We start from the raw sequence: 23171 nt of genomic DNA, 5'->3' as shown, positions 1-23171 counted from the left end.
ACACCTATACGGTTGTATCGCAGCTCTATGCCGCTCACCCGTTTGTTACTTTCTGCTACATGTATGACAATTATCCTTTTCATTTCTTTTAGTACTGCGTTTATTCTTAAATGTATTTGATTTCGTTTACCTTGAAGTTTTTTTTTCAACTGTGCGGTGGCCCCGTCGCCACGCCGCACCACAGTTTGCCGTTCGCCTCTTCGCATCGGGTCACTCGCGAAAGAAAGCAACTGAACTTTTGGACTTCCGTCGTAATTTCTTCTAAACGTTTGAACACAACACCACCCCATGTTTCACACACACGCGAAACAAAAAATTCACGGCATACATCTACGTGCACAAACGCTTGCGAAGAGCATAGTGACGCGTACGACGGAGAGGGCAGCACTGTGCGCAAGAGTGTATGCACATGGCGCCCTAGCATGTGCAGACATGCGGCGGCCACCGTTTGACAGGGCATGGAGTGGAAAGTAGTGGCGAGCGATGACTAGTCAAAGAATAACTTACTTGTGCTTTGGCGTAACCATCCATGTGGTTTTCGATCTATAATACATAACCTGGCTGACATTTCACGTAATGAATGTCTGGCATATGTGCATTGCATCTTTTTGACCGGGTCACCTTTGCGATGTGCCTCATTTTCCTCGATTTCTCCCACATGGGCGGCAGCCCAGTGAGGTTGGATCGAGAAATATGTCTTGTCGACCCCAGCGCATTTCAAACGCACGTCCATCTACGCGCACAATGTGTATATAAAATTATTCGATCATTTTCTCAATGTATATGAATATCAGTGCGTGCATGTATATTTATTTTCATTGGTTTTGGTGAATTTGGATGAAAATTATTTTCTTTTTGACTTCCTTCTTCTACTTTCCCACTGCTTTCGTAGTATCGTTAAGTTTAGCCGTACTTCTTCTTCAAATTGGCATTTGCGCATCATGCTCTTGCAGGGATTTCGACCATCCTTTATCTCCAGACAATTTCCGCCACAACACATGCCCACTTGTTCACCAACCTCCCCAACACGCTCAAGAACCTCGTCGTCTTCAATCTGAGAAAAAAGATGAAAATCACAGTTAAGCGAAGAGCAGTCCGCCATAATTACACGCTAGCACTTCTCTTTAAAGTTTAGCGTGTGGAAAATTTCATGCGAAAATATTTACGGTGCTGTAAGTTTCCCTAGAAACTGCATTCCATCTTGCAATTTTTGGCTTCGGTACACTTGACATTCGCGTTTTTAGCACACTTGTTTAATTTTGTAACTTTCAATTCTTCCCGTGGCCGAAGAGAAATTATAGAAAGTGTTGACGCGATGATGGCTACGAATTAAGATTGGAAGCAGCGAGCTCAAAAGAAGTGCACTGTGACATACAGCTGTGACATACAGCAGTACTTGTTCGTAAAACATTCCGTATAATTTGGTTAATATTGCGATAGCCGTCTCGGCTGGGCTCTGCCGTGTCCGCCGCCGTCATGCACCGTATAAGTATACGTATATATTTGAAAACTCAAGAAAAAATTAGCCCCATATCTACATGTTACACTGCAAATGTCATCAAATGACAATCGTCTTGCGTGTAGGGAGAGTGAACAAAACGTTCATTTGATGTTCTGCCAAAGAAAATCGGTGCATGGTATTCTGGAGGCGCTGCGTTAGAGTGCCTCGAGCGTGCAGCGGAGGCGAATGAGTGCATCAAGCCACGTCACACGTGAGACATGAGCACCATCTGGCAGTTTTCTTAGAAAATGAAGTGCGTGACTCTAAGACGGGTGTGCGCGCCCGTCTCAGAGGTGATAATGTGTAGAACACAAGGCGAAAGATAGATGTCACCACCGTCTTGTCTTAGAAAAGTATTGGAAACGCCTTTTTCGTGCAAGCCTTCCATGGTCAGCGCACCGTGATAAGCGCTACGGTCCTCAAAATTGCTTATGTATGCCTTTTCTAGTAAAAGGCTCACATGCAGAATATATACGTGTTGTTATGGCGCCCCACACATGCGCAATAATTGCTTTTTATTTAATAATTGCACAAGCATCACACTGAAGCTTGAGCAACATTGGTGGGCGCTGCGGATGGGGGTTGGCCGTTTTAAGTACATGATGCCGTTAGGAGTGGACAGACAGACAGACAGACAGACAGACAGACAGACAGACAGACAGACCAAAATTTTTTGCGTCGAAGGTCTCCAAGAAAGACTATCGTTTTTAAAAGCCGCCCGCACTCGGCACCCAGATCGTCGCGATGCTCCAATGCGCGCTTATCTGCCACGCGTACTTTGCCCCGCGGATGGGGGTGGTGGTTAGCTGCTTGCGCACGCGCGCTTATCCTTCGGTGGGGAGAATCGTGTGCCTTGGCCTTTCACCGGAAGGATTGCGTTAGTTGCCTGGACCACAAAAGTCAACTTCGCTCTCTCGGCAGGCCCCGTTTGCGGAAAGAGCGCGTTTTTCAAACACAGTGAAGTAACAAGTGGGACACTTGTTAGTTGGCACTCATATCGGTACCTGTGATTACGTTTCGTGCGTCATTTTTGTTTTAACAGCGCATTAAGCGTCTACATGAAAACGTTGTTAGCTCTCGTCATGTGTTTGTTGTTTTTATGCGTCATTTGTGCGTGAGCAGTGCGCTGCACGTTTCGATCTGCTAGCCGTTCTCATGGTTACGTTCCAAGTTATTGCTAACGCATTCATTGCTTCGCCCTTGTGGCGAAATTGTGAGTTTTCCTTCACTATACATTGTTGAAAACTCATTTCCACTTGTACATTTTTGCGTGACTAGTTGATCCGGCATATACTAGCCTCTATGGCAATTTACTTTATATTGCTACGCTAATGCGACAGTGAGGACGAAGAGGGGGACGAAGAGCGCTTGTCTTGCCTAGATTGGTTCATCCAAGTCTTCTGCACTTTTCACATTTTTAAAGAAACATTTATTATTGTTCTTATCTAATTTCTCTCTTTTTTACGAAGCATTGTGTAAAAATTTCTAATAAAGGTAGAGTGTGGCCAATCCCTTTTGCGGGTATGAGCCAAGATCTAGGCGACAAGACAAGACATGGGTGGATCGGTGCCGGGCGGCAGCCATTCAGCCCTTTTCCATCAGTCCACCTTCCGATAAACATCTTTCATCGTAACAATACTATTACGACAACAAGTGATTCTGTACAATTATTCCTTCACTTTCGAAGTGGGATGAATGAACCTTTCCCGATATCTAAGCACGTGTTATCGAGAAATTGCTCCATTTACATGAACGGATATTATTATATACTATGCGCTATGGCTGTCGTTTGTATGTTCTTACCGGTGCCGTTTCGTATCCCTAGTTGTCGCGAGTGTTTCGCTCCAGTGCAACGCAACGTTTGAGCTTCTCGGTAGCAAATTCTTCCAAAACACTCACTGGCGAAATTTGCAAACACTCGACAAATTGGTACGTTTTCACTAGGCTGGATGTCTCGAAATCTCTTTGGTCACTTTTTGACGTGTTCATTTATTGTTTTGTAGAGTGGAACCACGTCAAGCGTCTATCATTTTTTAGTTGAAGCTTGAACGTCGTTGTGTCATAATTTTAATCGCTGGCCTATTGACACCCGTATCATCACATTTTACCTCCGCTGCGAGACGTTTGCCTTTTGAATTTTATCTCTAGTTTACCGTTTCCCAGGCTTCCCAGAACTTCAATGCCTGTCTGATGTCTAGAGGCCCAATGGCATTCGAACAAATTATCTTGAATGAACGTTCAATCGAGCCGTCCTAGTGTAATGAAAATGGTTTTGAAATTTCCTCCCTTAACATTCTTTGCCTCTTTGGAGTAAGAGACATAATGACATCTACCCATATTTTCTGACGATAGGCGTTTTTATTCGCCATCCTTCAACGCATCGAATTCAAGTATATCAGGAGAACAGAATGTAACATGTAAAAAAACATCAGCGGTAAATAGGACCGGAAAAAATGCAGTCCGGAGTGTCTTGCCCAAAATGTATACGAAAACGAGGTGCGTCCTAAATCGCTTACAACAGCCTTAGTTTACTCAAATGGTAGTGACGTACCGTAAAGAAAAACATTCATTCTCGGCAAGGAAAATATATTACTGAAAACCGTGCGTTTTCATTTCTTTCTTCGAGTTGTTCGAGTGAATTCGTGAACAGTATATTCATTTCAATCATACGCGCCACCTTAGGTCTTCTCACTAGTTATTGTATTTTACATTTGAGAAGCAGGCTGTATACATGGCAAAACTTAGGTCATTAAACTTGTCTGTGCTAGATTCCCAGATTCTCTGCCGCGACAAGTGCGAGTATCCGTCCCCCTTCAGCTCGTTGAATAAAAAAAGAAGCTTACAAAAATACCAAATCTGGCAAGGTATTTTTCTTGCGTGCCACTTCAAAAGGTGTTAGGTATCTGAAGACAATAAAATGCTTAGAAGAAAATAAAGCGGTATGGCAATGAAAGGATACCAAGCACGGTGTCCCGTCTCTGAATCTTCCCTGATTAGCCTCAGCGAGAACCGTAATACGGAAAGCATCGGTCTCTCCGTTTTCTCCTTCTTCTATTTCTTCTTCAGAACATAGCGTGACGCAGGATTTCATTGTGACATTCTGAAAAAGAAAAAAAAAGTAATTACAGGTCTTTACTTTTTGTTGCAGCTACACGTGTGCGCTGCGCCACTGGCCTGCAGTGTTTTACTCAAGCCAGCCGCACCGCCGCCGAGGTCTCGATAGTGATCATGCCGCCACCGCCGCACCCAATTGCGGCGTGCCGTGGATGATGATGCGGATGACGATGAAGAACAAGCGCGTTCCAGACCACGAATTCTCTTTCTGCCATTTTCTCTTTCTGCCTCACATTGACCAGTTTACTGTCAATGTGAGGTTGTGTTTCCTTCACGCCGGAAGATGTACATGCCGAGGTTTTACCGCACGATCTCTACACGTGACATAATACACCAGCGTCATTAAGCAACCAGGACGCTCTGAAAGGCTTTTTGGAGCCCCAACACTTACCTCTGGAGGACAAAAAGGTCCACACTGGTATGTTGTGGTAAGTGGTCTTGTGGCGATAATGACTGGAACGGTAGAAAACAACGAAATATTGCGATTTTTTTTGTCGTTAACGGAAGTAACAAGATTACAAATAGAAAGGTTCTGTAGCGCAGCTTTTCTGCAACTTGATGGTGCTGTTAAATTATTTAAAGCTGGGAAAATCTTCAAATCTTCAATCAACCGAGAAAGGGTATCTATTAGGATCCTAAAAAACAAATTTCACTGCATCAGTAGTGCTTTGCCTTTACCGCTAAAGAAAAAGTTTTCATGCAATTACGTTGCAGAAATCGTCTTAATAAAGTATTTTCTCGCTTCACAAGTTTTGCAAACTGCGTGACAAAACAGCTGAATGCACAGTAACCGGTTTTATTTAACTTTATTACTTGTATTTATTCCCTCACGTTATGGATGGCACCGAATTCAAAGGTAAATCAGGGCCGACGCACAGGTTCTCAAATGGGATTGCGCTGAACCCAAGAGTTACGCGAAAGACATATCTCCAGGTTTCCGCGAGTTGCCAGAACAAATGCAACCCACACCCGTTTCACCTCCATGAGCAATTGATTTTTATATGCGACGCATCTTGTGTCAGGGGCTGTGTCTCCCTTCCCTCAGTCCTGCGGTGTCCACCCCCCTCCCCCTGTGCACGCGCGTCCACTCCTCTTCTACGCTCTCTATTCTCCTGACGCCCACGCCAACATAGTACATGTCCACTCTCTCTCCTCTCCTACACTCCCCCCTGTAACTCCTCTAGGAATTCTCGACTCTATGGAGCGGCGCGCACGGCAGGTGGTGCGACAGCTGCATACTCCGCTGTGGCGCCGCGGTTTAGTTTCGCGGCATAAAGTGACGAAGCGTGCTCCTTACTCCTTCCTGCGCAACTCCGCGATGGGCGTCAGCGTCAACGCGACCACCATTGTCAGCGTTAGCGCCTGTATAGTGCCTAGAGCATTCCAGGCACTTTAGCGCCTGCACAAGCTTCTAATAAAGTACATTATCTCCCGTTCAAGTTAACCATCTCCACGCTGCTTCCTATTCACGCATGGTTCCTTTTAGCGAGAGATTGTGTAATTTTTTTAACACGAAAGTGTTTTATGCCGCGGCTCACCAGGACTTCAATGACGTATTGCCGTCACGGAAGTGACGTCAAAAAATACGCACGATGAGAAGAGGGAAAAAATGGTCCGTCATCGGGAGTCGAACCAGTGACCTGTGGGTCCGCGGCAACAGATGCCGAGCAAGCTGTTCAGTGCGCCATGGTCACATTTTTTTGCTTTATTGCGTTCTTGACTTCAGATTAAGATAGTCGAGCAATCATACATCATACTCGTTTCATACACGTTTATACATAAAATATATGACATCCTCATCACAGTCATTCGTGTTATACATATCACGCACTCGGACTACAAGTGCTACGAAACACTCATGAACAGATGGTACTCTTTTATCACAGCGTCTTTAAGCCAGCAAGCTGCACCACACATAATGTAGACCAAGTAAAAGATAACATCCAAATGCTGAGCAAAATTTCCAAAGGGCAGAGAGCGTATGCCGTGTGGATGAAGAAATCGGTCTATCTTGAAAGTCTTCTGCAATATATGCCCTAGAACAATATGACATTCTTACAATCAATAAAGACATGTTCAATAGTTTCTGACTGATTACACTGGCAGCACACATTTCCTCATACTACATAAATCCCTCTGCTTTGCGACATGTTTTCAGAGGCAAGGTTCCTGTGTGTAGTTTGAAAAAGATGGTCTTTACGTTGAGCGGTATCGACATGTTTTCAACTCGTTTTAGAACATATTGTCGACGTCAGATGTTCCGTTGAAATGGCGCCGAGGAACCGTAGAAGGAAATCCTTGGTACCCTGCGGCGCGATACGGGCAATACCGAACTATGTGGCCTGCTTCCCCACAGTGAAAGCACAGGGGCCTATGATAAGGGGTACGCCAGATGTCAGTTTTGCGAAGTGGTGGCCGCCTCGGCATCGAAGTTTCTCTGTAGTACCAAGGCGCTGTCGGCGGATGTTGCTGGTGGTACTGATATGGTGTCGGTACGTTCGCTGGCTGTCGGCGGACTACGTCTGCATAGCTTGCCCTGGGAGTGCTCGTGTTCGGCTCAGGAAGTGAGAGCGCTTGCCTGATCTCCTGGCGTACAACTTCCGTTACTGAGGCGATCGCGCAGTCATTCGGTTTGGCGACGAGTTTCTTGACCTCTTCTTGTACGATTTCTCGTATCAGTTGGCGCAAAGAACCTTCGTCGGGTGTTGTTGCTGTGGTAGAGGCTACCACGCTGATCGGTGCACTGTGGGTTGGGCGGTCATACTGGCGATAACGTAGATGCAGTGCGCGTTCGATAGATGTCGCCTGCTTGGAGAATTCATCCACACTTGTAGGCGGGTTTCGTACGAGGCCAGCGAACAGCTGCTCCTTAACGCCCCGCATGAGGTGGCTAACCTTTTTAGCTTCGGGCATATTAGGATCTGCTCGACGAAATAGCCGCGCCATGTCCTCAACAAACATCGTAACGGATTCATTTGGTTTCTGAATCCGTGACTCGAGGAGACGCTGTGCAATTTCTCGTCTTTCAGTGCTCGCGAACGTGTCGAGAAACTTCTGCCGGAACTCGTCCCAAGACGACCACACGCGATTCGTGAACCACGTTCGGGCTCCGTCTTGAAGCGGAAAATAAACGTAGCCCAATTTCTGTGTGGTGTTCCAACCGTTAACATTCGCTGTGTGCTCGAATTCCTCGAGCCAGTCATGTGCATCCTCATATGCGTTTCCGTGGAAGTCAACCGGAAGTCGAGGGTTCAAAACAGTTACCTGTGTCGTGCTTGGGCTGGACATGTTGGGGCCAGTGCTTCCAGGCGCCGTCATGCTTTCTGGCACAGTCACGCTTTCCGGCAATGGACCAAACTCCGGGCTGAGGCCTAACAGGCGCCGGCTGCTGCGGTGAACGGGGGTGTCGATGCGCGGAATTGTTTCTTGACCAGATGCGGGGCTGTTGTCAGGCGTCCCGAACATGTACTCAGCGCCTCCACCAGTATCACAATGCAGAAACAGCAGCAGTCGAATCCAGGGAACTCACTTTAATTGTATTAGAATACTGGTAAACTGATCAGAAGAGAACCTCGTCTTCTTCACTCGCTGCGCGTGTTCTTCGTTGTTCTCTTCGTGCTGCATATTCCATGTGGCAATATTGGCCAAACGCTTTTTCAAACATTGATCTATAAAGGGGTACAGGGAATTAACTGTCAACTAGATCCTTCGGAAGGCGCTTTCTTTTCACGTTGGATAAGTAATCCATAGAATACCTTGAACCTAGGAATCGATACGGCAACACCACTTCGCGGAAGAACGGCGGCAAGGATCATCGTTCTCTCTCTGTGATCATACAGAGAAGTCAGGCATGTGATCAAGTAACATTGTTTGAAACAAACAACATAAAAAGGCATCTCTCTGGTCTGTTAACAGCGTGAAATGAGATACTACTTGGTTCAGAAACAGATGAATCAAAGAAAGACTTCCTTTCTTGAATCGCTCAACAAATTTGTTCTTGATGTGCACTCCCACGTAGAGCTCCTAACGAATCTAGCAAACGCCCTGTGAATTTTCTGTAGGCTTCTACGCGTGTAGCTAAGTGCTTGCAAAAGGTACATAATTCTAGCAGCTAGACAAACATTACATATTGCGGACCGAGAGAAAATTGATAATTCCCGGCATCCTCATATTTCATCTGTCACCCGCAGTTCCTTTCTTTTCTCAAACCAAAGCGATTATATGTACAAGCACTGCTTACTGGGTGAGTTGGTGTATGATAAATTGATATTGCTTTAGCGCAGCTCAGTTTCAGCGTAATGGAAAGATACTACGCAGTCAAAAAGGGGAAAGACAGACGACAGTGTGAGCGCTTACTTCCAACTTTTGGTCATTGCGTACCCTTATACAACACATTATATAGCTCATTCCATGTGACGCCACACACATGACAAAACCGTACACGTGTGGCACAGCACACTATCAAGGAAACCTAGTTGTGATCTGATTTCAAATTAACAATTTTATATCAATGCTTCACAGCTCGCGCTCCGGAAAATTGAGCTCTTTTTGAGATAAAGCCACAGACGGCGCACTCACACACAGCTTCGCACATTTTGCGATAGCGTTTGCCTAATTAATTTCCCGTGTCAACTGGTTACGACTGTGGCCCAAGATGACACACTGGTCAAAGAATGGAGTGCCTCCACACGCCTTACAATGCATATCCAGGAAACCACCAGAATAAATCTTGTTTGCTACATTGCAAGAGTGCTCGCGCAAGCGGTCATTAACACACCTACCAGTCTGCCCAATGTAAACCGCGCCCCACGACAGCACGAAGATGTACACAGAAGCTAGGGTGCATTCAACAAACTTAGTTACATGCTTCTTTCAAGAGGTGGGTTGCACCTCCTTCTTGGGGTTGGTAAGCTTACATAGACGGCTTAGTTCGTCTGCAGAGAACACCACGCGGACATTTCCTCTCAGGACTATTTTTTCGAATGGTTTGAATTCAGATGCACGTACCGAATTACACTGGTTTTCTCAGCATCGGGCTCACCATTAGTCTGAGGCCGTCCCTTCGTAGGTGGCCCATGCAACAGGCCCTCAGCTACCGACACCTGCACCAACACTGGGTAGGATGCCAAGGATAACTGCTTGCTTTGCCTTGCAAAAGTAGTGGCCATAGTGTAGTGGCATGACTTCATCAGGGCATTTCTAAAACATAACCTGGCCATCCCTCGTTGTATCAGTTTTGAATGCGCCGAATCGTACTGCAAGAGAGACTTTTCCGACCGCGGTTCATAGCACCAGCCAGTGTGCTCAAACGAAAAACCGAAACGATGGTCAAAAAGTGGATTGTGCCTCCTTGCGGTGTTTCGTACGACACTTCAAGTTGTACAAGACACTCCTTAATTATTGGCAGAATTTCTGCAGCCTGCAACTCAATCTCAAGTGAAGTAAACTCAATAAAGAACAAGAATCGTCCACATACCGAAAAATCTGTCGCACCTTCGTCTGAGCGAGCTTATCAGACAGCAAAACATTAAGACGGACGAGAAAACGATCGCTCAGTATGGGTGCAGTGCACGATCCTATGCATACCCCCGTTTTCTGTAGATAAAAAGCGTTGTCCCATTTAATAAAAGTTGACACGACATAAAGTTGTAAAAGCTCTGAAAAATATCAGCTATATATCAGGGCGTCATTCAGGAACCTTATGGCACCATATTCATCAATGGACTGTTCGACTACTTCGAGCAGGTCTTTATAAGGAATCGATTAAAAAAAATCTTTAATGTCAATGGAAAATGCTTGGCAACCTTTATCAGCCTTAGTTTCTAAAAAAAAGTGATTATTTCATTCGAGTTTCTTATCAGGAAGAGGTCTTTAATGGATAAACACTTAAGCTTGACTTGTAACAACAGTGCTGCCGGCTTCTGCCAGGAGTCGTATTCTGACACAATAATCCTTAGAGGAACGTCAACTTTATGGGCTTTTGCACTGAATTTAACCTATAGGTGGTTCAGTTTGCTATTTCGTGATGACTTCTCTGATTTACCAAAGTTGAGGTTCTTGCATAGCTAAATAGCTGAGGACTTTACTTTGCTTAGTGACATGCCATCGCACCGCTTGAAGACTTTGGCAACGGCACTGCTGGCTTTTTCACGAAACACCCCCGTAGGAAGCACACAGAAGCCACCTTTCTTATCAGCTGGTAGCACACATAGAGAATTGTCCGTCAGCGACGCGCTTAACCGAGAGTTTCGAACGTGCTACCTTAGAGCGGGAAACCACGTCAACACCCTGAGAAATGAGACGTGGAACTGCTTCTTCTGTTGCACACTTTGACACTTGCCTCACGAAAGTCAACAGTTCTTCGGGTCTTCTCCTGGTTTCCACCGCGAACTTGAGACCCAACGACAGAGCGTCATGAATGTAGCCCGGAAGGTTAACCTGCTTTGTCACGTGCACACGGTTGTGGCGTTCGGGAGCTTTCCTAAGGAGACGGCTCTGGAGCTGTCTCAAGCAGACCTGCCACTGAACGTCCGTATTCTGGGTGATCAGACGGGAAAACGTGCACAGGTTCTTGTCCAACAACGAGGGATTCGTTTATATTGCCACCCAGAGTTGTGAGCCGGCAAGCCCTGTCGAGCCAAAAAGGGAAAAGAGAACGAAGAAGTGTGGTTAGCGCCTCGTTTGAAGATACACGTTCGTGTCTTTCTGCCCAGCTGTTGCTGTCTTGTCTTCACGGCTCTTGGTGCGTGACAATATATACGCGTAACCGCGTGAAGACAAGTTGCTTGCTCGAAAGCATCCTCGTTGCCGTCGATGTGATGAATGCTCTTCTCGTTTGCGCCACAATCACAAAAACATTTCCGAGTGGCAGGCAGTCCCTTTAAGCATAGAGTTTCCTAACATCAACTAGAGAGGACTCTGTCGCTGCGATCGTTCAGCGACAGTGGGAATGATGGGTAGTACACACATTTGCCTAATCTTCGTACTTGCGGGTGGTGAATCGTACTTGAGGCTTCGTTTATTGCGGTGTTTTGGTTTTGTTTTGAAAAAAAAAATTCAAGCCTTTTGAGCTTCGTGACCCGATTTGGAAAGGTGAGTCTAAAAGAGCAAGGTGGTGAAGCACAACACCTGAACATTTGCTGATTTTTGTTTCGTGACAAAACAGCACCAAGCCACACGAACACACCCGGAGCCAAAATCAGGCCGGAAGTACGAAGATTAGACAAGTGTGTGTACTACCCATCACTCCCATGCTCACCGAAGCGCCGTGTGTTGCAGCTCCCATAGACACTAGCCCCAGAGTTCCCTCTAGTGTATATTAGGAAACTCTATGCCTTTAAGTGTCTGCTATGCCGTAAGTATTTCTTTTGCGAGTCAGCAACGAGCCCACTACACGTGCACTCACACAGCTGCTGTCTTTGTTTATGGTTGTGCTGCTGATGATTACATCTGTTAGAGCGCTTTGTATACAAAATGCGTGAGTCTCTAAAACACCCAATGTTTGCTAAATTCACAGATTTTGACATCCGGCGTGAATCTAAACTTATGCCCGGGGAAGATACCTTTCCCTAGGTGACATTCATATGTGCTTTTCCAAAGCAGTTTCAACAAATATTTCGGCTTGCTGGTCGAATACTGTTTATCACGCAGATGCGTCTTGAGTTCGATCCTCACTCGGACCATGAAATTTTTATTATTTATTTTATTTGCATCATTCTTGTTTCTTGAGTCAGAGAGAAGGTGATTTTTCGCTCGAAACCAACGACGCCGACGCCGGAATCGCTGTGAAACGATCTCGTTATTGCTGTTGCGTTAATATTGCCGCGCTCGAAACAGAGAACGAAGACGATGTGCGTGCCAACATTTTCGTGAAAAGGGACACTGAAAAAGACGACGTGCTTCTGTTTAGGTCTCTTGCTCTTGGCTCCTGCATAAAAACACACGCCGTCGGTTCTAGGACTCAACGTCTCGGTGATCTGCTTACGTTGAACCGCGACAATATTCTACTACGGAGCTATACTGGTGCTTGAAACTGCTTAGGGGAAAAAAGGAAACCCACTCTGTGCACTCTAGGCTCGAGATACCCAGTGCGCCGTGTGTCATGCCTATTGCCATATAGGCTTCATGTTAGGCACAGTAGCACGTTAACTGACGCAGTATAGTGCGTTATAAGAGTTTAATAACACCAGGTTTCACACAATGCAACTTGGCTTGAACTTTGAAAAACTGCCCACCCACTCAAAAAGCTCAGCCATAATTCTTTATCGTCATTGATCACATTATCTCTCTATATCAGCCACAGCATCAAAAAAGGCAATATATATATATATATATATATATATATATATATATATATATATATATATATATATATATATATATATATATATATATATATATATATATATATATGTTGTAGGCGGTGTGTATCACACACATAGAGGATGTGCTTGCTCTCTGCAACCGTTTCAGCACATCCATGTCTGAATCGGAGAGAATTCGTCATCCATTGAAAGGGATCGGCACGGACGCGTTCAATGACTTGGTCATACAAAACCCGACCACAGTCACTGACGTTGTTGCCACGTGCCAACGCCTAGAGGAACTTGAGTCCCAAGGCTTACCGCCGGACAGCGCTGAAAATACCACCACGACTTATGTCTCATTGCGTGCTATGATCCGGGCGATTATACGGAAAGAGCTGCAATCTTTCGGCCTCTCAACGACACCAAGTCCACCACCTCCCTCCAACACTTCTTTGCGCGACGTTATCAAAGAGGAGTTGGCGTCCATGACCGGGCCAGCGTATGTATACTCTCCGCTACCTCGACTCCAGCCGACGTACGGGCAAGTCCTCGCTGGTTCACCACCCGTCGTACAACCGATGCCCGCACACTCGACGCCTGTCCCACTGGCTTCGTTAACTACAAGTGCGCCTAGCCAGCCTTTCCACCCACCATGGCGGCCATCTCGTCCAATCTGTCATTACTGTGGCTTCCGGGGCCACATTGCACGCTTCTGTCGGAAGCGTCAGCAGGACGAGCGTCGTGGATTCGACCCCTACGGACGGGATGATGAGACAAGCGGGTCCGCTTTCCAACGTCGTCCTTATGATCCGCCGCTACGTCACTCACCGTCTCCGACTGCGACATCTGAGCCAACCCCTTCGTACCGCTCTACTAGACACCGCTCACCATCACCCCTCCGCCGCTCCACGTCTCCATTGCGACCTGTCTCGCAATTCACCAACCAACGCCCGGAAAACTAACCTCTGTAGCTCTTGGAGGAAAGCTGCATCGAACGAAAAGACAGAAATTCCTCCAGTGCGTCCATACAATACGATATCTGTTTTAATAGAAGGTGTGTACGTGGACGCTTTAATAGACACTGGTGCTTGTTTGTCTATGATTGATCGTTCCTTGTGCTCACGTCTGTGAAAAGTCACCACCCCTTATGATGAACCTACACTGCTCGCTGCTCAAGGGGATGCCATTAGACCTGCCGCTATGTGCACCGCTTGTGTTTTCATAGCTGGTCTTCTCCATTTTGTGCTATTTGCCGTGCTGAATTCGTGTGCCCACCAACTTATATTAAACTGGGATTTTCTGTCTACGGCGAACGCTTCCATCTGCTGCCGAGAAAATGTTGTTCATATGATGGAAACCGACTATGCCCTTTATGCGGATGACAAGCCCGTTTGCTTGCTCGCTGCGGAAGATACCGAGCTACCACCTGATCATCAGCGAATAGTTACCATCACTTCTAATGTGATCGACTCTGGTGACGTGTTTGTCCAGCCATCTGCACGCTGTCTCGCAAGAGGTATAGCCCTTGCTTCAGGTCTAGCGCGGTTCCACAATGGCTCCGGATTTCTCTATGCTGCACACCAGACGTCCGAGAAAATTCTCATTCCTAAAGGCACCACAATGGCTTGCGTTACCGAATCCCGATTTGTCTTTGTTGCCCCGCTTATGCCAGCGTGTTCTGACTTTCCTTCTATTGGACGTTCATCAAGCGTTTCTGTTCTTGCTGCGGCTATTAGTCCAGAGCTGACCTCTTCACAGACAGATGAGTTGTTTGCCTTGCTACAAAAGCATAGGAGATTGTTTAATGCCCATTCCTCCTCTCTGGGACAGACGTCCTTTATTAGGCATCGTATCCAGACCGATGGCACTTCCATCGTACGCCGTGGACCATATCGCGTCTCTTCATGCGAGTGTGAGGTCACTGAACAAAATGTAGCCGATATGCTGCTACGGAACATTATACGTCCCTCGACGAGTCGTTGGTCATCCCCTGTTGTTATAGCAAAAAAAAAAAAGATGACTCCGTGCGATTTTTCGTGGACTACAGAGCACTTAATAAGATTGCCCACAAGGATGTTTACCCCACGCCGCGCATAGACGATGCCTTGGATTCACTGCAAGGTGCCAAGTACTTCTCAAGCCTAGACCTGCTTTCGGGTTACTGGCAAATACCCATGCACGAGGATGACAAAGAAAAGACAGCGTTTTCAACACTAGATGGGCTGTACGAATTCAATGTCGTGCCGATTGGCCTTTGCAATGCTCCAACAACATTCGAGCAGATGATCGACACAGTCTTACGAGGCTTGAAATGGAAAAATTGCTTGTGCTATTTAGACGATATCGTTATTTTTTCGTCAACCTTCTCTCAGCACTTGCAACGACTGGACGAAGTTCTCACGTGCCTTGCAAACGCAGGCCTTCAGCTGAACACCAAAAAGTGCCGTTTTGCGAGCAAGACCATGAAAGTGTTAAGCCACATCGTAAGCAAGGACGGTATTCGTCCTGATCCAGACAAGATTTCTGCTGTCCAACACTTCCCGCGTCCTAAAAAAGCCAAAGATTTGCGCAGTTTCCTCGGCCTCGCTTCTTATTTTCGCCGATTCATTCGAGACTTTGCCTCAATAGCTTCACCATTGCACAAGTTGTTCGGATCAGGCGTCGCCTTTGTGTGGTCTCCTGAATGTGAAGCGGTGTTTGCCCAACTGAAGTGTGCACTCACATTCGAACCAGTCCTCTGCCATTTCGACGAAACCGCGCTCCTGCATACAGACACTAGTGGTCAAGGCATTGGTGGAATTCTCCTACAGCGAGACAAATCTTCACGTGAGAAGGTCGTCGCATACGCGAGCCGTGCACGGACCCCTGCAGAAAGGATTATACCGTCACCGAACAGGAGTGCCTTGCGGTCGTATGGTCGATACAAAAGTTTCGACCTTATCTTCACGGCCGCCACTTTACTGTGGTTACGGACCATCACGCCTTGTGCTGGCTCTCGACAATCAAGAACTTGTCCGGCCGCCTTGGTCGCCGCATTCTTCTCTTGCAAGAATACGAATTCACAATTACATACAAGTCGGGAAACAAACATCAAGACGCCGACGCACTTTCGCGTTGCCCGCTCTCTTCGGGGCCACTTAACGAATCCGCCACTGCCGCACTCGAGGAGCTTTCGGCCATCTCTTCCCTACATGTTTCGTCTTTAGCTACTGTGGAGCCAACTTCTCCGAGCGAGTGTGGTTTGTTCTTACCTCCCCGACGTGCTGACCCTTACTGTCGCTGCATCATGGACCGTCTTGACGGGACTTGCCGGCCCCCTAACGTCCGTCTTCGCCGACAGCTGACGCAGTTCAAGCTCAACAACCACGTCATGTACCGTCATATCTACCACCTGTACCAGGCGGGCCACCGCTTAATAAATCGGGATAATCCCACCTCACCTGGCCACCTTGAGAGAGGGCGCGCGCGCGGCGCGGCAGCCATCAATAAACAGTCCCTTGCTAGCTAGCGTCTCGTGTGGTTGTGTCTTTGCTGAGCGCGTAAAGCAGAACATGGTGTCAGAAGTGTAACAGTCGAACCCTGCGCTGAAGATGGACTGCCTACCACCACCCGAGCCACTTGTACTGACAAATACTCCGGCCGACAACTGGAAAAAGTTCCGCCAACGAATCGAACTCTACTTCAAAGCTACTGAGACCAACAAGAAACGGACGCCAGCACAGAAGGCTGCCATCTTTCTACACGTCGCGGGCCCAGAGGCAATTGAAGTGTTTAACACCCTACCTCTATCAGCAGAACAACGAGAGGACTATGACTCGATCGTCAAAGCCTTCGAAGACTACTGCACGCCTCGGTGCAACGAGACATTCGAGAGGTACGTTCTGCGCAGTCGGCAACAACAGGATGGTGAACCTTTCGAACAGTTTTTGCGCGATATTCAGTTGAAAGCACAGACTTGTAATTTTGGCGAACTTAGGGACTCGATGGTAAGGGACCAGATAGTGTGCGGTATCGTCGACAAGAAGCTACGTGCACGCCTGCTTCAGGAGAAGGACTTAACCCTAGAATCAGCTGTAGAAATCTGCAAAGCCGCGGAACTGGCAGCAACGCAGAACCGGGCTCTTGAAAGCGAAGCGAAAGTGCAGAGAGTCGAAAAAATTGCAAACGCTGCCGGACAGTCTCGTACGAGCGGACAACGTCGACGCTGTGGCTACTGTGGCAAGATTCACGGACCAAGACGCTGCCCAGCGTTTGGAAAAACGTGCACGCTGTGCAACAAAAGAAACCATTTTGCAGCTTGCTGCAGGAGTAGACGCGGCGTTCATGAGTTAGGCGTCGCTGCAACAGAAGATGCACTGGAGGAGTCCTCGGACGCTACCGATGAAGACATTCAAGTTCTCACGGTACAAATCAGAAACGTGTCCAAAAATCAGGATTGGACGGTGGCAGGGGACCTTGCCGGGCACCCGACAGAACTGAAAGTGGATACAGGAGCGCAAGCGAACATATTGCCGTACTCGTACTTTCGCAGGATGCGTTTGCCGACCATGGTGCGGCCATCGACCACAGTACTTACTAACTACGAAGGAAGCAAAATACATCATTTGGGCGTTATCAGTCTGCCACTACGTCTAGGAGAGCAGCAAGAGAATATCAGTTTTTTTGTGGTCAAGAGAGGCAAGCAAGTCCTACTCGGATTGAATGCAGCAGAACGTTTCGGGCTGATTTCCCGCGTTCACGATGTATCTTCAAGAAGTGACGTTAGCACCGACTGGGTCACCGAGTTCCCGGAGTTATTCCACGGTCTGGGCTTCATCCGTAGACCATATTCGCTGGCAATGAAGGATGATGCGCGCCCCACGATCATGCCGCCGAGGAAAGTGCCACACGCACTGCGAGCGCCACTTAAGCAGGAGTTGGCCCGGATGGTCTCGCAGGGCATCATATGCAAAATGGAAGAGCCGTCAGACTGGGTGAGTCCACTTGTTCTTATTATGAAGAAGAATGGCCGCATGCGAATATGCCTAGACCCGCGGTACATTAATCGAAGCCTTAAACGCGAGCATTATCAGCTACCCTCACATGAAGAAATAGAAGCAGAGCTGGCAGGAGCGGTGATGTTCACCAAGCTTGATGCCAATAGCGGGTTTCACCAGATCCCCTTAGACGAAGACACTTCAAAGATCTGCACCTTTAGCACGCCGTTCGGAAGATACCGATTTTTGCGCCTGCCATTTGGTATCGCGTCCGCCCCCGAAGTATTTCAGAAGGCAATGACGGAAGTGTTTGAAAACCTGCCGGGCACACGCGTATATGTCGATGATATTTTAATTTGGGGTGCATCAAAAGAGCAGCATGATCAACGCCTGCGTGCAGCACTGATGGCAGCGAGAAAGGCTGGCCTGACACTGAACAAAGAAAAGTGTCTGTTCGCGAAGGCCGAAGTTAAATTCCTGGGAGATTGTATCAGCAAAGAAGGAATAAAACCCGATGCTAGTCTCATTGAATGCGTTGCCAACATGCAAAAGCCGTCGTGTAAACAGGAAGTTCAAAGGTTTTTAGGTATTATGAATTACTTTGGCAAATTCATACCTAATCTCTCAAAAAGAACTGACGCCCTTAGGTCATTGATAAAGAATGATGTTGAATTCATATGGGAAGTTCACCATGACAAAGAATGGAAAGATCTTATTAAGGCTTTGACATCGGCTCCAGTGATCGCAGTTTTTGACCCAGTGAAGCAAACGAAACTCTCAGCTGATGCATCAAGCTTTGCAGTAGGTGCTGCTCTTCTTCAACTCCATGACCAAGATTGGCGCCCAGTGGGTTATGCTTCAAGGGTGCTCTCAAAGGCTGAAACAAAATATGCCCAAATTGAAAAGGAAGCGCTGGCCGTGACGTTTGCTTGTGAGCGTTTCCGGGAGTTCGTACTGGGGTTATCAGTGACAGTCGAAACAGACCACCGACCTTTGCTTGCTATTTCACAAAAGAACCTGAGTGAAATGCCGCCACGATTGCAGCGCTATTTCTTGAGGCTAATGCCTTTTGATATCAAATTGCAATATGTTCCTGGGAAGCATCTGCTAGTGGCGGACACACTGTCCCGAATTCCAGGAACCCAACCGAGTGACGGAGAAAGCGAACAAGACGTATGCATCCATGCGACTCGCGTGCTAGCCAGCATCGTAAGTGAGAACACGAAGACTGAACTGACCTCTGCAATCCTGGCGGACCCATACCTCAAGCAAGTGGTGGAGGCACTCCAGGAAGGACGACCAGTCTCAGGCGAACTAGCTCCATGTTTGTCAGAACTGTCATATGTTGATGGAGTGCTTTTGCGGGGCAGCAGGGTGGTAATCCCAAAGAGTCTGAGGCGATCCATGCTGCAACGTCTTCATGAAGGCCATTTGGGAATGAGCAAGTGCAAAGCCAGAGCACGCCTTCTGATGTACTGGCCTGGGATGAATGCTGACATCAAGTCACTCATTAGCAAGTGTGCCACATGTCAGCACTTTGCCTACCGGCAACCTTCAGAGCCACTGTTATCGAGGGAAATCCCAACGCGGCCGTGGCAGCGAATTGGTGTCGACCTATTTGACCATGGGGGCAAGCGTTACCTGGTTGCGTACTGTGCCTACTCCAACTACCCAGAAGTGGAACAGTTGCCTCAGTCAACAAGTCAGGTCGTAGTGCACACACTAGGGACCATGTTTGCTCGCCACGGTATACCCATTGAAGTCTGTACCGATGGAGGACCACAGTTCACATCGCGAGAGTTTAGACAGTTTGCAGTAAAATACGATTTTACTCATACCATATCCAGTCCACACTTCCCCAGGGCCAATGGTCTAGCTGAGAAAGGGGTACAGGTCGTAAAGCGCCTCTTGAAGAAAAGTGAGTACGCTGGCGAGGAGTTCTGGGTTGCACTGCTCAATTATCGAATCTCGCCCCTGATAGACGGACGCACACCAAGTCAGCTCCTTATGGGACGGATGCTTCGGGGACGACTTCCAGACTTCTCATCGGCTTCGACATCGTCAGTGCGGAAACATCCACAGGATCACGGCAAAGGCATACCTCTCACACCTCTCTCCGAAGGGGACGTCGTCAGAATAAGAAACGACAAGGGGTGGTTTCCGAAAGCCCGAGTAGAGAAACTTGCTGGCCCTAGATCTTACATAGTCTGTACAGATGAAGGCCGGCGTTATCGAAGGAATCGTCAGCATCTAAAAAGGACGCCCGAACACTTAGACCCACTGGATGACAAGGATGTCGCACCGATAATCCCGTTGCCTATACAGCATAGACAACATTCAACATCAGATACAGCGCCCGATTTGACAACAGCATCCGCATCACGAAAGGAACGACATCCGTCACAACAGGCGCCTGCATCGGATGCTCTACTGAACCAGTCAGCTGCACGTGCACCACCCATTGCAAGTCAACCATCAAGGGACCCCGACGTGGTCCCGTCCCAGCATAAGGTCACTTGCCAGGCACAAGAAGCAGCCGACTCGAGTCTCAGAAGATCAACTAGGCCACGTAGAGCACCGACGCGCTTTGCCGACTACATCACCTAAAGAAAAAGGAGGATGTACCAGGCGGGCCACCGCTTAATAAATCGGGATAATCCCACCTCACCTGGCCACCTTGAGAGAGGGCGCGCGCGCGGCGCGGCAGCCATCAATAAACAGTCCCTTGCTAGCTAGCGTCTCGTGTGGTTGTGTCTTTGCTGAGCGCGTAAAGCAGAACACCACCCTGATGGTCAACGCTGGGTGCCCGTTCTACCTCGCTCTCTTCGGGCTCAAGTCCTCAAGACATATCATGACGACATGTCTGCTGGACACATGGGCTTCCAGAAAACGTATGACCGCATAAGATGTCACTACTACTGGTCGGGCTTCCACCTGTGTCGCGAAGTACGTTGCCTCATGCGCCCTTTGTCATCTTCGCAAGCTGCTGACATCAACTCGATGTGGACAATTACAACCACTCCCGTATCCCCTGCAACCATTTGAGGTAGTTGGCGTTGACCTGTATGGTCCGCTTCCTATGACTGTCACGGGCAATTGATGAATAGTTACAGCTGTCGTCCACCTGACCAGCTACGCCGAAACAGCTCCCGTGCCTTCTGAATCAGCTTCGGAAGTGGCTGACTTCATTCTTCGAGCAATAATCCTTCGTCACGGAGCTCCTTCTGTAATTCTGAGCGACCGTGGAAGAGTATATCTTTCACAACTCGTCGAAGAAGTGCTCAAGGCATCCGGCACTACACACAAAACAAGCTCCAGTTACCATCCTCAGACGAACGGCCTGACTGAGCGCTTTCATCGTACACTATCAGATATGATAGCGATATATATCGAACCGGACCACAGAAACTGGGACACCATTTTGTCATTTCTCACTTTTGCGCACAACCGGTTACTCACCATTCTACCTCGTCCGCGGTCGCTTCCCCTCTTCTTTCCTCGATGTTTCGTTCTTCTCTGCGCCTGTTAAACCATGTTCATCTTCAAGTGAAGAATACGTGTCTCGTCTACTTCATTGCCGCCAGCTGGCTCGCGCCAACACTGAAACCAAGCAATAGGATCACAAGCTTGAATGTGATGCCTCCCATTGTGCCGTGTCTTTCAGCCCTGGCGACAAAGTCCTCCTTCTTACACCCATTCCCACTACCGGCCTGTGCGAGAAGTTTCAATTACGTTTTATTGGCCCCTACACTGTCTTAGAGCAAACGTCTCCTGTCAATTATAGCGTGGCACCCACTCTTCTTCCAACGGACCACCACTGGCGGCCAGCATAAATAGTCCACGTATACCACATGAAGCCTTTCATACGGCGTTCCTCTTCGCTTCAAACTGCGGCCAAGAACTGCGGTCAGGATGACCGCTTTCACGTGGGGGGGGGGGGGGGTTAGTGTAGGCATTCATTAAGCACATCTGCTATCTTTACACATGTTCATCATCATAAGTGGTCGCCATCTTCATCTGCTGTGGGGACTTGGCTTGCCTGAGTTCTGTGCCTTGGGTGTGGTCGCTTCGTCGTGTCTTCTGGGCCTAGTAAAGGTCGCCTTCACCGTTGCTTCGCAAGATATATGCACACACACACACACACACACACACACACACACACACACACACACACACACACACACACACACACACACACACACACACACACACACACACACACACACACATATATATATATATATATATATATATATAGGCAGGCATGGTGGTTGAGTGGCCGTAGCGTTGCATATAGTCTAGTAGATCCTCCGTGAGCGGTCACAACGTGGTTTATTTCGACGTTTCGGCCTAGAGTCTGGCCTTCATCAGGAATGAAGGCCAGACTCTAGGCCGAAACGTCGAAATAAACCACGTTGTGACCGCTCACGGAGGATCTACTAGACTATATATATATATATATATATATATATATATATATATATATATATATATATATATATATATATATTGAACGAAATTCCTCAGTTGAATGATGAATGGTGACATAGCGCATGTTCCCCTAGTTCTTAAAACTCTAATTCTACCACTCTATCACGGTTGTCATTATTGATGACGTAGGGTACCTTGCAACTGTACGTGTGATGGGCGCCCCAAGGGAGTTTACAAGGGGCTGTAGTGAGGCCGGTCCTCTTGCCCTCATTGTGACTGTGCTGCGCATTCCGCGCAGGTCTGACATTTTTACACATAAGACACTTACCTGTGGACACAGCGCTGACAAGTGCCATCCGTAAAGGATCCATGACTTAGATCGCGAAGGATTTTTTGTGTAGCCAAACGATTTCGCTGTTCGAGCTTTATATTGGCCTACACGCTCCTTGCCCTCTCAGAATCTACCAGGGACTGGAAAGATATTTGCAATTCATATTTATCCTCATGCCTTGCAAAAAATTTTTTCCACGACATTGTTTCCGAGTTAATTTACTGACGTGTAGTAAACCTGCCATACGATACCAAATTTATTTCAAGCGTTATCTTTTCGTGTCGGGAGAAGTGGTGACTGTCAATGGAGAACGCTCTTCAAAAAGTTCACGGCAGTGCGAGTCTTCACTAACTCAAATCGACTAACCGATAGAACGTGTACGAAAGTCTTTTGAAGCGCTCTAAGTTTAGTTTGTGGTGTCAAACTGTATGTGTTCTACGGTGACATGTATGCACCGATAAAAATCTGTTTTAACTCAGAGTTTAACTCCCAGTTGACATTTTAAACGCGAA

At 47.5% G+C, this 23171-nt stretch overlaps 1 protein-coding gene across 2 annotated transcripts; it reads right to left on the bottom strand.

Moving 5' to 3' along the window:
- Nucleotides 1-778: 778 nt before the first annotated feature.
- On the bottom strand, nt 779-22800 carry LOC119187767 (uncharacterized). 2 transcript variants are annotated; one of them, XM_075869007.1, is made up of 4 exons: nt 22657-22800; nt 5007-5068; nt 4461-4601; nt 779-1054 (listed from the first exon to the last, which is right to left on the bottom strand). In XM_075869007.1, the coding sequence occupies exons 1-4, from the start codon at nt 22697-22699 to the stop codon at nt 845-847; spliced, it is 456 nt and encodes a 151-aa protein (XP_075725122.1). In that variant the 5' UTR covers nt 22700-22800; the 3' UTR covers nt 779-844. The 2 variants fall into 2 exon arrangements, with proteins under 2 accessions (XP_075725122.1, XP_075725121.1); XM_075869006.1 differs by lacking the exon at nt 22657-22800 and adding an exon at nt 10092-10215.
- Nucleotides 22801-23171: the final 371 nt, after the last annotated feature.

This window comes from Rhipicephalus microplus, chromosome 7 (assembly GCF_043290135.1).
Source record: "Rhipicephalus microplus isolate Deutch F79 chromosome 7, USDA_Rmic, whole genome shotgun sequence".
Classification (NCBI taxonomy): domain Eukaryota; kingdom Metazoa; phylum Arthropoda; class Arachnida; order Ixodida; family Ixodidae; genus Rhipicephalus; species Rhipicephalus microplus.
This window is presented reverse-complemented; position numbering and strand designations above follow the sequence as displayed.